The sequence below is a fragment of the Rhinatrema bivittatum genome, chromosome 2, assembly GCF_901001135.1.
Source record: "Rhinatrema bivittatum chromosome 2, aRhiBiv1.1, whole genome shotgun sequence".
NCBI classification, from domain to species: domain Eukaryota; kingdom Metazoa; phylum Chordata; class Amphibia; order Gymnophiona; family Rhinatrematidae; genus Rhinatrema; species Rhinatrema bivittatum.
This window is the reverse complement of record NC_042616.1, coordinates 94721746-94736090: the sequence shown is the minus strand read 5'-3', so window position 1 is coordinate 94736090 and position 14345 is coordinate 94721746. Positions and strand designations below refer to the sequence as shown.

General features: G+C 43.8%; 1 protein-coding gene across 1 annotated transcript in view; it reads right to left on the bottom strand.

Annotated features, from left to right (window-relative positions):
- The window catches only part of DPP6 (dipeptidyl peptidase like 6), a 1747714-nt gene that overhangs the window by 361418 nt on the left and 1371951 nt on the right, over positions 1–14345 (bottom strand). The window contains exon 8 of the mRNA XM_029588457.1: positions 3026–3143. Coding sequence (XP_029444317.1) covers positions 3026–3143 — 118 coding nt within the window. The remainder of the gene's footprint in view (positions 1–3025; positions 3144–14345) is intronic.

Sequence of the window (14345 nt, the reverse complement as noted above, 5' to 3'; positions counted from 1 at the left end):
CCTCCTGTGCAGGACCGTATCAAAACTTTCTCCTTTCTTGTGCATTTTCACACAAACACACACACACACATGCTCTCTCACAAAAATACATATATATTTTTTTAATTTTAAAAATATTTATATTCCACTTATACTAGAACCCCATGCTAGGCAAATCACAGTTAAATAAAATAATCAGCACAGCGCAAATAAAACATAATAAAACAATATCTAAAACAATTCATTTCCATAAAACAAATAATAACAAAATGTGGACAATAAAAATATCTCCATGCAATTATAAACACAGAAGGTTGCCTGCTTCCTGGTGAAATAAACAGCTAGGCCTTTAACAGCTTTCTAAACACCTATGGCCTACAAAAAGTGTGGCAATGCAGTCCATATCCACAATACAGGCCGAACTGAAAAAAACACACATAAATGGATTTCTTGTAAACAAGCAGCCTTAATTATTGAAATGGCATATACATGTACTCATGTTCTCTCTCACACACACATACACGCTCTCTCACAGATACATATACACACACACAAACATGCTCTCATGTTTGTGTGTGTGCTCTCTTGCACACACACACACGGACACACATACATATAAACAGATGCTCTCTCTTTCACTCACTTTCCCCCTCCCTCTTGAAGCAGAAGTGGTAGAAATCTTTCAGCCCCGCAACAGATGAGAAGATTTCTTCTTTAGGCAGTGGATGACAATCCTGCACTGGTCTTCTGCTCCTTCCAGCAGTGCATGCCACGCTGCTGCTCCTCCAGTCTCTGCCAGCCATGTTGTCATTTCCATTGGGTCCGAGCTACTCCTCCTGAGGCCCAGCCAGGGCCAGCGCGTCCATTAGGTGAACTTGTATGGTCGCCTAGGGTGCCAAGCCATAGGGGGCTGCCGAAGAGCAGCCACGTGGTGCCATAAGCGGGGCCTATCCCGCTCACGGCAAACAGAAATAGAGACTGTGTGTTTCTCAGGGCCTTCTCGCGGCCCTGAGAAGCACACAGTGTCGTGACCCCCCCCCCACCTGTTTCAGTTCCGATTGTTTCTATTTTTCATTGCCGTGAGCGGGATAGGCCCTGCTTGTGGCACCATGTGGCTGGTCTTCGGCGCCCCCCTACGGCTCGGTATCCTGAGAAACACACAGTCGGTGCCGAAACAGGTAGGGGGGGGGGCGACCGGAGAGGGGACATGATGGGGGGGGGGGAGCGGCAGTGCAATGGTCACCTAGGGCGCTCAATACCCTTGCACTGGCCCTGGGCCTAGCATTGCTCTTAATAGCATGTGGCTTGCCAGTTGGAGGAGGCCGATGCTTGCTGTGGTTGGGCTTCTCTGCTCCTCATTTCTAGCTGAGAGATAGGTGGAGGCAGATGCTTGTTGTGGCCCACGGAGGGGAGGTAGGAGGAAGCCACAGGTTCCAGCAACCCTGCAACCATGCTGCTGCTCACTGCAAGTGCTTCTCCCAGGGTGGGGGGGGGGGGGGGCTGCGCATGCCACCTCTGAGTTGGGCTGGATGTTGGTCCTGACTTCTCCCAATTTGCTTCACCCCCCACCTCCCTCTCCCAAAGGAAAAGGGAAAACCAGGAACAGGTGCAGTGCTCTTAAGGTGTAAGGGCAGCTGATCAGCCACAGGGAGCAGCGGCACCTCCTGTTAGATAGAGCCTAAGGCCATGACCATGTCGGCCATAAGCTAGCTATGGCTCTACATGAAGTATGTTGTTGATCCATGGAAGAGTCAAGAGAGTAATTTGTGAGTAAACAATGCAACCTTGTATTTTATCTGCCACTGGACTGGTAACAGGTGAAAATCATACAATACAGTTTTTTCTGGTAAATCCAAGAAAAATCAAATTACAATAGTCCAACAACAGTAGAAGCAAAGCTTGAACAGCCTCAACAGAGGCTTAATCCCGTAAATAACACAGAGTTTTAAAAAGCCAGAGCAAATAACTTTGATCTGATGGGAAAAGGACAGATTATAATCAATAAGGATCCCCAAACTCTTTACAAAGGGGAGAAGCACATTGTTCTCAATGGATATAGAAGGGGTATCATCAGAATTGCTGTGCTGAAGAACATAATTTCAAATTTAGACAGTTTAAGACCAACTTATTATGTGTAAGCCATTGTCTAACAACTGACACACAAAGAAACCACGTTTCAACCCAGGATGCCCCTATCAGGATATAAAACTAAATGTTGTTTGTATAGATTCTATATTCTGAACTGAACCCAGCCAAGATCTTACAAATTGGGGATATATAGATGTAAATAACAATGCTGTTAAGTCTGAACACTGAGGCACCCCTGTACATATAAAATGCCATGAAGACTGACCTCCACCCCTTCCACTATAATATGATTTGAACCAATTCAGAACAGTACCTGAGATTCCACATTCTCTCAAGCAATAGAGTAATGTCTGATGGTCTGTCATATGAAATGCTGACAAAATGTCAAACACTGATTGAGTTCACAAGACAGAGAAGCAAGATCTCAGTAATCAAGGAATTTCTAAAACTGAATTGAAACTGGTCTAATATGCAATGGTCTTCAATAAATTCAGTGATCTGCTTTAACACCACAGCTTCCATGAGTTATGCAATCTCTAATTCTGCTGATGGTTTGAAACAAGTCAAATATTAGAATAGTTACATTCTGAAAACACATTTTCAAGACTGCAATGATACTGTTTCCTTTACACGTATATAGTGAAAGCACTCTACATAGTCCATAACCTACAAGCAACTCAATGTGATCTCCAGTCTTAAAAGTGCGTAAAATCTGGCATCTTTTTTCACATGTGAAAATAGTGGCCGGAAAATGCATTCTTTGGACAAAAACTATTTTTTTTCAAACAGAGTGATTTCTAGTAGAACAAAATGGCAATGGTGAAGCTCAGTGGGTATATTGAGCTGCATCTCTGCACTTCTGAACCACTTCTCAATAAATCAGTTAATTTCTATGGTGCCACCAGCCTTTTTTGCTGTTTTTGCTGAATCATCCCAGTGTCTCTATAAAGTGTCCTACCTTCATATAACCAGTCACTGAGGCCATTAAAAATGTCTTCCCTTCCAGTAGAAACTAAGCGGATTGCACGGCTTTCTGCATCCATTTGATAGTAGATGTTATTCTCGAATATAAATATCTAGTTTAAAAAAAGAAAAACATTGTTAAATACTGAAGCAATACCAAATGGTTGGTTGGTTGGATGATGAATTACACTATAAGTCATTATATATGAAAGGCTGCATCATATAGTAGGAAATATAACTACTTCATATAATACCATTATCATTTGTTTTATTTCTATTCTGCCTTACCATTTTTTCAATCTCCAAGGTGGATTACAGCAATTAAAAATTGTGCAGTCAATATTGATCTTGCTTGTTTGGTTAAATTTGTGACATTTATTTAAAAAAACTTATAAGCCACAGTTTCCAACAAAATAGTGTTAAGTGCAGAGTACAGATTTACATACTTAAAAAATCATTAAAATATACAGACTCTTTAACAATCACACTGCATAAGAGCAACTGTTATAACATATCAAACTGGAATATCATCCAAGCGCTTCCCTAAAAAGGACAGCTTTTAACTGCTTTCTAAGTACCTGCATATCTGTCTCAACCCTATACCCCACTGTTAGGGAGTTCCATAAAACTGTAACAAGATATGAAAAGGCTCTAGCCCTTTTCTTCAGAAGTCTATATTTTTGAAGGACAAGCACCTGCAAATGGTCCTGACTCATCAAACACAAAGGGCAGGAGTGCTCATACCACCCAAGCACATTTCTAATCACCACATGACAAGTCAGTTTGTAAGAGTTTATGGGCTATAATTAACTGCTGAAATCTTATCCTGAATTTAACCAGTAGCCAGTGAAGATTTTTAACCATTGGCATGATATGATCATTTTTACGAAGCCCAGATAAAACACATGCTGCCGCATGCTACTCATGTTGGAGCAACCTCGGCAATTTATAAGGTAGACCTGCTATAAGCCACTGCAGGAATCCAATTGGGTTAACATAAGGGACTGGAGCACAGTCCTAAACTGATCAGGAGGCAATATATGCCTAAGGGGCTTCAATAGTCGTCAGCTTATAAAAGGCAATCTGGGCCGTGCATTGTATATGCAGAGGCATGGTCAACTGTGCATCCAATATAACACCCAGATTTTGGATATCAAACAGTACAGGTAAAGGGCATGCTTCTACAACTGTTAAAAATGGTGTCATATCAGGGGAATTCTTGCCAATCCAGAGTAGTCAGGCCTTCAGTATATTTAATGCCAGACCATTAATGGCAAGCCACACTTTCATACTGTTAAAAAAAAAAATTGAACTGGGAAAATATCAGATGCCATTCAAGGGATAAATATCTGCATTCCATCTGTATATATATATATATATATATATATATATATATATATATATATATATATATATATATAATAAATTAATCCAAAACTTTTAAGGAGCAATTCTTAATGAAGCCAAATATAGATGAAAATGGGAGGAAGACTATGCTGACCCTTGAGGTATGCCCGATGCTAAAACTCCATGGAGCAAACTGAGCTCCTAACTGAACACGCTGCATCTTATTGTTTAAGAAGGTTGCAAACCACTTCAGGACCATCCCAGTAATCCCAATATTCTCTAAACTTGTGATCATCATATCTTGCCTCATAGTGTGAAAGGCACTGGAGACATAAAGCTGTATTAGGATCCCAGCCTTCCCTGATCCAAACTGTTCAGAAGGCTATCAGCCAAAAAGAACAGTGACAGTTCGGTATTATAGTGCTTACGAAATCGAACTGATTACAGTCCAATATATCATGATCTATCAAATATTCATCTAATTGTGTTAATACAGCTCTCTCAAGCACCTTTGCCACAGTAGGCAAATTAGAGATGGGATGGTATTTAGCGAGATCATGATTATCTTTAATACCGCCCTTAAAAATAGGCCTCACTGTGCCCTATGGTATACAGCCCTCTGCTACAGAGCAATTTATCCTATCCCTAATAGCATCATAGGAAACGTTCTTAAGTTAAATATTTTTTTATTTTATCGTTAAGTTTCTAAATTTATATTCAGGATTTTCCTTGATTTAAGTAAGTAGAGCAGCTTAATGAAAATATCAATTAAACAAAAAAAGAAGAAAAACATGCAAAAGCACAGATGATACAATAACAAAGCCGCATTAATATAAGAGATAACAAAAAGTACATATGAAAAAGGAAAATACATTCAGTCAAACAAAATTGGCAGATCCTGATGGCCCCAACATTGGCTAGATCTGACTTATTTTGAAGGAAACTTTCCAACTGCATGGGTCGAAGAAGACATAGTTGGCTTGCATATGACTTGCATATTTAATTAAGCATCTGCATGAAATTTCAGCAAGAAGGTGGTACCTAACGCCAAAAAATTCAGTTTTTTAACAAGAAAAATCTTTCTACAAATTTAAGTCTCCCTGACAATGTCTGGGGAAACAGAGATTGTGTGCCCCATAAACACAATTTCAAAGTCCATTGCATATCAAATTCATGTGCAGAGATGACAAGAAGAGTTGCTTTATCTTTAACTTCTGAGTTAGAATTTTCCAGAAAACCTGAAAGCTCAAACAATGGCTCATTATAGCGAACATCTTCAGCTTTATCTATAGAATTTTTACCCTTAACAATTGGTAAATAATAAAGCTTTGTTATAGAAGGAATCATTTCCTTAGAAAGTTTTAGGAAACCAGTAGAGATGTGAATCGTGTGCCCGATCGTCTTAACGATCAGGTTCGGATGGTGGGAGGGAAAAATCGGATCATTAGAGATTGTGAATTGTGCTGGGGGGGGGGTCCCCGGTGTGATCTCCTGCTCTCGGGCCATCAGCGCCATTTTGGCTACCACTGATAAAAAGGCACCGATGGCCTGAAAAAAAAAACCCACCCCGACCCTTTTCAAATTACCCCTTTGCTTCTCCCACCCTCCCAACCCCCCCAAAAACCTTTTACATGTACCTGGTGGTCTAGCGGGGGGTCCGGGAGCCATCCCTTCAATCGTGCGGGTGCCGGTGCTGGAGGTTTCAAAATGGCGCCGATTGCCTTTGCCCTTAACTTGTCACAGGGAGCGACTGTCGCTCCCTGTGACAAGGTAAGGGCAAAGGCGATCTACTGCCAGTATGGCGCCGATCGCCTTTGCCCTTAACTTGTCACAGGGAGCGAAAGCCGCTAGATGATGGCTTTTCAGCCCAGCGATGGCTCCAAGTCTGATGTCAGGGGTAGTCGTCCACTTCTCCACCTGATGGAGATAGCGAAAGGCTATCTCCACCTTTTGCTATCTCCACCTGATGGAGATAGGAAAAGGCTCTCCCTTTCACTATCTCCCATCCTTAATTTTTTTACAAAGGAGAACAGACAAGGATCTAATGGTGAGAAGATTGATTTTAAGCCAATTTTTCGCATGTGAAAATGCCTTAACGCATGTGAAAATGCCATAACGCACGCAAACAGCATCATAACGCATGGTGCGATGCTAATTTTTAAAAGGGGGAGGAGTTTGGGACGGGATTTCTGGCCAAGTGGGCTGGCTTCGCAAATTGAGAAGCCATATCGCAAAGTTTTAACACAGGAAACAACACCTCCAGTTACTAGGTGGGCCTCATATAGAGGTATAAATATCTAACTACGATAGCTAGTTAGTCTCTCTCTCTCTCTCCAGTGGTTGTATGTAGGAATTGTGGTACTTACTGCATTTTGATGGATCCAGGCCTTAGTGAGAAGGGGATCAGTACCTTCCTGGGTGCTGGTTCTACTTTTTCATTAAGATTTTTGAATGCTTTTGCCTTTTGGAGTTTTCTCCAGTGAAAGACTTGTTACCTCCGCCTGGAGGAATTTGACCAGCTAGGTTAGATCAGGAGGTAGAAGAAGATTACAAATAGTGACTTGCTGCAGGAGAATTCCAGAGTTTTCTACCTTTGTGTGAAGAATTTTTCTGAGTTCCCAGGGAAAAGATTTTGGCCACACTTCCTGAGAGGGGAACATCTATATAGATATGCTGTGTTCCCTACTACTGGAATTTTCCTAAGAGATTCCCTGCCTGATACTGAGAGACACTTGCACAAGTAAATTGGAGAACTGTAAATTTGATCTCATCAAGCCACAAAATATTGTGAAAGTGCCATTTTAAACTTTTAAGAATTCTGACAGTAAAGATTTAATTTTGGACATTCAATCTGAGCCTCCAGAGTCTTTTTGGGAGCTCACATCCTTTAAAGCTGATAGAGACATGCTACTCCTCCAGGGCAACAAACTGAGAGTCGCCTCAGCCATCTTGGACCTTGGAGGATTTTGTCCTCCCCACCCTATTGAAAAAATAATCCTATACCGGAGCCCATGGACTGTGTTGGAGGGAGAAAGTTAAAGGATTGGCTCTGGGACCCTTCTATACCCCTGCCCCCTGGCCCCTAAACCAGAGAGGGAGTTACAGAAGGAAAGGGTTGGGTGAATGAGAGGGAAGAGGGTAAGGGGGAGGGAAGGAAAGGAAAGGAAAATGAGGAGGAATGTTGATAGAAGAGAAAAGGAAAGTGAGGAGGCATGGGTGACAGGTAAGGGGGTGAGGAGAGGCAAGAAAAGGGAGGAGTGGGTGAAAAGAGAAGGAAGGAAAGGAAGGAGACATGGATGAGAAGGGAGGGGCTGAGAAGAGAAAAGGAAAGGGAGGAGGAGAGGTTGAGAGGAAAGGGGAGGGAGGAAGTAAGAGGGAAGAGGGGAAAGGAAAGGGGGTGGGTGAGTGAGATTTAAGTATCATGAGCAGATTGGCCAGAAGAAAGAAGCAGGAGCAGCATCAGCCCACGCCCTGAGAGGAAAGACGAGAAGTTCCATTGGCTGCATAGGCTGAAGGTGGAGGCTACAGCAACCTGTGCATTCTGGAGGTAGAGAAAATTGTATGTGTTTGTGTGAGAGAGAGCTTGCTTATTTATTTATTTATTTATTTATTTATTTATTTATTTAAACATTTTATATACCGTTCCATGTAATGGTTTACAACGGTTTACAGAGGTAACATTCATAACTATTAATCAACAAATCTTGATAGTTTACATAGTAGTATTCATTAGCAGTGATTAGCATATCTCGAATGAAATGATATGTTCCAATATATATTATATTAGGGATGTGAATCGTGTCCTCGATCGTCTTAACGATCGATTTCGGCTGGGAGGGGGAGGGAATCGTATTGTTGCCGTTTGGGGGGGTAAAATATCGTGAAAAATCGTGAAAAATCGAAAAATCGCAAAACCGGCACATTAAAACCCCCTAAAACCCACCCCCGACCCTTTAAATTAAATCCCCCACCCTCCCGAACCCCCCCCAAATGACTTAAATAACCTGCGGGTCCAGCGGCGGTCCGGAACGGCAGCGGTCCGGAACGGGCTCCTGCTCCTGAATCTTGTTGTCTTCAGCCGGCGCCATTTTCCAAAATGGCGCCGAAAAATGGCGGTGGCCATAGACGAACACGATTGGACGGCAGGAGGTCCTTCCGGACCCCCGCTGGACTTTTGGCAAGTCTCGTGGGGATCAGGAGGCCCCCCACAAGCTGGCCAAAAGTTCCTGGAGGTCCAGCGGGGGTCAGGGAGTGATTTCCCGCCGCGAATCGTTTTCGTACGGAAAATGGCGCCGGCAGGAGTTCGACTGCAGGAGGTCGTTCAGCGAGGGTTCCGGTGCCTCGCTGAACATTTTGGAAAATGGCGCCGGCTGAAGACAACAAGATTCAGGAGCAGGAGCCCGTTCCGGACCGCTGCCGTTCCGGACCGCCGCTGGACCCGCAGGTTATTTAAGTCATTTGGGGGGGGGTGAGGGAGGGTGAGGGATTTAATTTAAAGGGTCGGGGGTGGGTTTTAGGGGGTTTTAGTGTGCCGGCTCACGATTCTAACGATTTATAACGATAAATTGTTAGAATCTCTATTGTATTGTGTTCCATAACGGTTTAAGACGATATTAAAATTATCGGACGATAATTTTAATCGTCCTAAAACGATTCACATCCCTATATTATATAGCTTACTAAAGGACTAAGACTTAAGGCAAGTAATATAGGAAAATAATATAACAAATCTCACATAAGGGTCTGTACATTGTTTTATGATTCTTAGGCTCTTTCATAATGTTTTACTCCTCTTGCTTCAATTAATATCTCTCATCTATCTTGTTATTGTATTTCTTTACATTCTGATGTTATTAAGTTAGATTATATGCATTTTTGAACAGCCATATTTTTAGTTCACATTTAAATCTCTTTCTTTCTGGTATCAGAAATTCCAAAGCTTTTGATGTGCTATGGAAAACGCATGATCTCTTACTTGTGTCAAATGTGTACTCCATATAGTCAGAACAGTCAATAGTCCTTTATTTTGATAGTCCTTTTTTTAGTGTATGATTGTAATGCTGAGATGTGTATGATTGTAATGTCATGCCGATCATACTAGTATTACTAGAATGAATGTTTTTGAATATTAATGTTAATACTATGTAATAGATTCAGGATTGTACTAGCAGCCAGTGCAGTGAGATCAGTGATGGTGTAATAAAAACATAGAAACGTAGAAAGTGATAGCAGAAAAGGTCCCTAAGGCCCATCCAGTCTGCCCAGCAAGCTCCCATAGTTATCAGTTGCTCAGACTACCAAGGTGGGCTCCCCCCTCCCCCTGTCATTGAAACAGAGAGCAATGTGCCATGTTGGAGCTGCATCAGAAATGTAGTATCAGATTTTTGGTTAAGGGTAGTAACAATAATCAACAAGTTCAAGTTACCCCCATGCTCTTGGTTACTGTTTAGGTTCAATTTCCTTACCTACCCTGCAGCTGAAGCAGAGAGTAATAATGGAGTTGCATCAGAATTGTAGTATCAGGCTTTTTTGTTAAGGGTGGTAACCATCTCATCAACCAAGTTACCCCCATGCTTATGTGTTTTTCCAGACCATACAGTTCAATGTCTTTGTTGGTTGTTGTCTGAATCCAATTTCTCTTTTCTCCCTGCCATTGCAGCAACGAGTAATGATGGAGTTGCATCCCATTTTGAAGGCTATTTGTTAAGGGTAGTATCCACCACACCAGAAATACCTGGTTCTTGTTGCATCGGAGGTGAATCCTTGGGCCGAGGTGGGGTTGACGCAACCCGTAGGTAAGGACCTATGGGTCCCCACCATCGACAGGTGGAGTAGGCTGAAGGCAGAGGCTGCTGGAGCTTCACCTATACCAGCCTTCATTCCCCACAGGTTCAGCCTTTGGGTGCTGGGGCCAGCAGGACTTAGGTGGGCCTCAAGGTTGGTTAGCAAGAGGTTGGTTCAGCCCAGAGACAGCAGACAATAGGTGACATAGTCCTACCCTGGACTAGGTACGGTACTGGAACTCGGGTGCCAATGGAATGGAGATTAGCTGGGGTGCACGAGCAAAGGTTGGCCAGAGCCTAAATAAGTCCATGTCCAGGGAGTAGGCTAGGAGATGCATCAATGACAGGCTTGGATCAGGGCTGGTGGCAATGCATAGGTCGTGGCAAGCAATGCTGAGTTCTGATCACTGAGAAGTCAATAGCGTTAGTCAATCAAGGCTATAGTCTGATTACGGAGAAGTCAATAGCGTAGTCAATCGAGGCAATGGTCTGATCACGGAAAAGTCAATAGTGTAGTGTTAGACTTTCTGCTAGGAGATAGCAATCTGTTAGAAAACTGTTATGCTGATGGAAGGAGCAAGCAGAAGGAATCTGTACTAGTAGACTGCGGAGTAGCAATCTGTAGTATTTGATATAGTTGTGGGTGGATCCCTGGGCCGGTAGCAGATGACCATGCCCTCGGAAGGATATCCTGAGAGGGACCACCGGCTAGGCTTGAGTATGGAGACAGACACACATTAGTTCTTTTATTAAACAGGTATGAAGCCACCAGAGGTGGCAGTAGTGAGCTGATATGCCCGGAAGGGCTGTAGTCCCTCAGGTACTGGAACAGCGATCCAGGATGGCTGAGCTGTTGAGAAACTGTAGAACGTGAGTAGGCAGAGTAGACAGGGTTCATAAACAGAACTAGATGATAAAACTCATATAAGGTCTCAAGGAAGCTCAGGAGCTGGAACAATATAGGCCCTCGAGGAGGGAGTACCAGGTTCCATGGAAAGCTCTGAGAGAGTGATGGTAACTCACAATTGTTTGTAGTAGCTATATCTTCCAGGCAGTGGAGAATCTTCAGAGTATCCAGGAACATGGGCCCTCGAGGAGCGAGTACCGGTTCCTATCTGTAATCTGAAAGGTAAAAAGAGAGCGAGGCCCCCGAGGAGCGGGTACCTCTGGAAAGTCTGAGGAGGCAGAGTAGCTTGGAGGAATTGTAACCGGATCCGAATCCGTATCTTCTCCACTCCTTGCTAACTGAATTTGATAGTGAAAATTGATACCTTAAATATTGGAAGCGGATGACGTCATCTCAGGGGGACGCCCCTGAAGTTTGGGCCCTTGCTGCTACTTCAGTCAGAGCGCACGCGCACGCGTGCCCTAGGTCATCAGGCAAACATGGCGAATCTGGTCCGGGGACGCCGGAGAGAGATGGCATGGAGACGCTGTGGCAGCCAGACGTCCATCAGACCCAGAGGGAGTTGCCACAGAGGTAAAGAGGGTGGAGTGAGGGCGTCGAGCAGCGACAGACGCAATAGTACTCCCCTTCAAAGGGCAATCTCCTCTTCGGGTACCAGGCTTTGGTTTAGAAGGATGCGCGAGATGGAACTGATGAAGCATCTCTTTGTCCAAGATATTGGTCTAAGGCTTCCAAGTGATTAAATCGGGGCCGAAGCCTTCCCAAATCAGAAGGTATTCAAAAGTCTTGCCTCTGTTACGAACATCCAAAATCTCTTTGATCTTATTTTCTAATTCATCTTCTGCAATGATGACAGATGGATCTTGAGATATGGAAGAATCTTGCAGAGTGTTATTGATGATATTAGTAGCAATGGATTGAACTGCTGTGGACGTCACTAAAGGTTTCAGTGGAAGTAGTGATGTTAGGTTACGTCCAATATCCACTTCTAAAGATGCCTCTCCAGTAGAAGATGCTGGATGAGAGATGGTAGCATCACCAGCGGAAACAGTCTGGCTGATTGCTAGAGATATCTTCTTCGGATCTATTATGTGCTGTGGTTCATCAGGCACATCTTCCGAGTGAATGAGCGAGACAGCATGTCTGCTCTGATGTTACGATCTCGAGATTCTTAAGATCCGTGAAGACGGTGATTTGATGTTGAGGAACATCCAACCCATCTCTATAGAGACTCTCCTGAAGAAGTTGCTGGATAAGCGTCGCGGGTGTAGAATTCAACTGTAACAAGTAGCTGATGGATGACATTGAGGCTTCAGCGGAAGTGGTAATGTTGGGGTACATCCAAGATCCACTTCTAAGATGATGGCATTACCAGCGGGAACAGACTAGCTGCTTCGGATCTAATATGCGCTGTGACTCATCAGACACATCCTCTGAATGGTTGGAACGTGACAGATATCTCTAAGTTTGTAATCCATAAATGCGGATAGATGTTGAACGCCTTTGAGCCAAGGTGAACGCAGAAGGCACTAATAATATCAGCAGCCATAGTTGAACTGCCGTGGTCGTCACTGAGATCTTCAAGAGAAGTGGCAATGTAAAAGAACGTCCAAAGCCCACTTCAAATTGTAATGCAATAATGGATCTTCTAATATGACGAAGGGACTCCTCAGGTCTTCCACTAGACATCTGAGAATGAAGTTGCCTCCAGCCCCTGAGTCCATCAGGGCAGGAGTCTGAACCGTAGTCGGTTCACAGATCATGGAGACTGGAAGAGAGGGCGGAGGAGAAAATGCAGTATGGCCCAAGAACAGTTCTCCCGCGGGACTTAGGCCCGTCTGTTTCCCGGACGAATGGAGCATGTAGAGACATCATGACCACAGTACATGCACAGGCCGCATTTCTTCCGAAATCTTCTCTCCTTAGAGGTCAAGTGACCACGACCAAGTTGCATCGGTTCATCTCTATCAACAGCAGAAGTTACTGGAACCGTCCGAGGTGCAGAGATAGTACTAGTCTGTTTCAACCCAAGTAACACCTTAGGCCGGAGTTCCTTCACCTTGTCTCGGAGCCGGTGATCAATCCGAGTAGCCAAGGCTATTAATTCATCCAGCGAGTCAGGTGTCTGGCGAGCAGCCAGCTCATCCTTTAAGCGGGTATCCAGGCCTCTGCAGAAGAGAGTCTTGAGACAATTGGGGTCCCAGCAAAGTTCCACTGCAAGTCTTGAATTCCATGGTGAAGTCCGTCAGTGATCTGTTGCCTTGCTTCAAGTCCACCAAAGCAAATCCAACAACAGAATTACGAACAGGGTCATCAAAGACAGATTTAAACAAGTCCATAAATACTTCTATGGCCTGCAAAATAGGGCCTTGCGTTCCCACAAGGTAGATGCCCACAACAAGGTTCTCCCATCCAAGCATGACAGGATGTAGGTGGTCTTTGAAAGAACCATGGGAAATAAAGTTGGCTGTAAAGTGAAGTGCATGCAGCACTGGTATAGAAAGCCCCGGGTCTTCTGGATTTCTCAGGAAAAGCGGATAGGAGCCGCCAGTGGTACAGCAATCTTCAAAGTTACCTCCTGTAACTGACCTTCTTGGTTAGAAGCTGTGCCTTGTTTCTTCTGTGTGTGTAGCTGATGAAATGCTGCAGTAAGTTTCTCCAGGGTTTCTAGCTGTTCTGAGATGCGTTGGGCCAGGCTGGGTATAGCCTGCAAAGCAGAGAGATTTGCCGGATCCATGGGGTTAACAATATCCAAAGTTTAAAACTAGGTCCACTGGAGTTAACAACATCCCATAGTTTAAGCCGGATCCACTGGAATTAACAACATCCCATAGTTTTAAGCCAGATCCACTGGAGTTAGCAATCTGTTATAAATCTGATAGACTTTTTGCTAGGAGTTAGCAATCTGTTAGATTTTCTGATAGGAGATAGCAATCTGTTAGAAAACTGTTATGTTGATGGAAGGAGCAAGCAGAAGGAATCTGTACTAGTAGACTGTGGAGTAGCAATCTGTAGGTTTTGATATAGTTGTGGGTGGATCCTTGGGCCATTGGCAGATGACTATGCCCTCGGGAGGATATCCCGAGAGGGACCACTGGCTAGGCTTGAGTATGGAGACAGACACACATTAGTTCTTTTATTAAACAGGTATGAAGCCACTAGAGGTGGCAGTAGTGGGCTGATATGCCCAGCAGGGCTGTAGTCCCTCAGGTACTGGAACAGCGATCCAGGATGACTGAGCTGTTGAGAAACTGTAGAACGTGAGTAGGCAGAGTAGA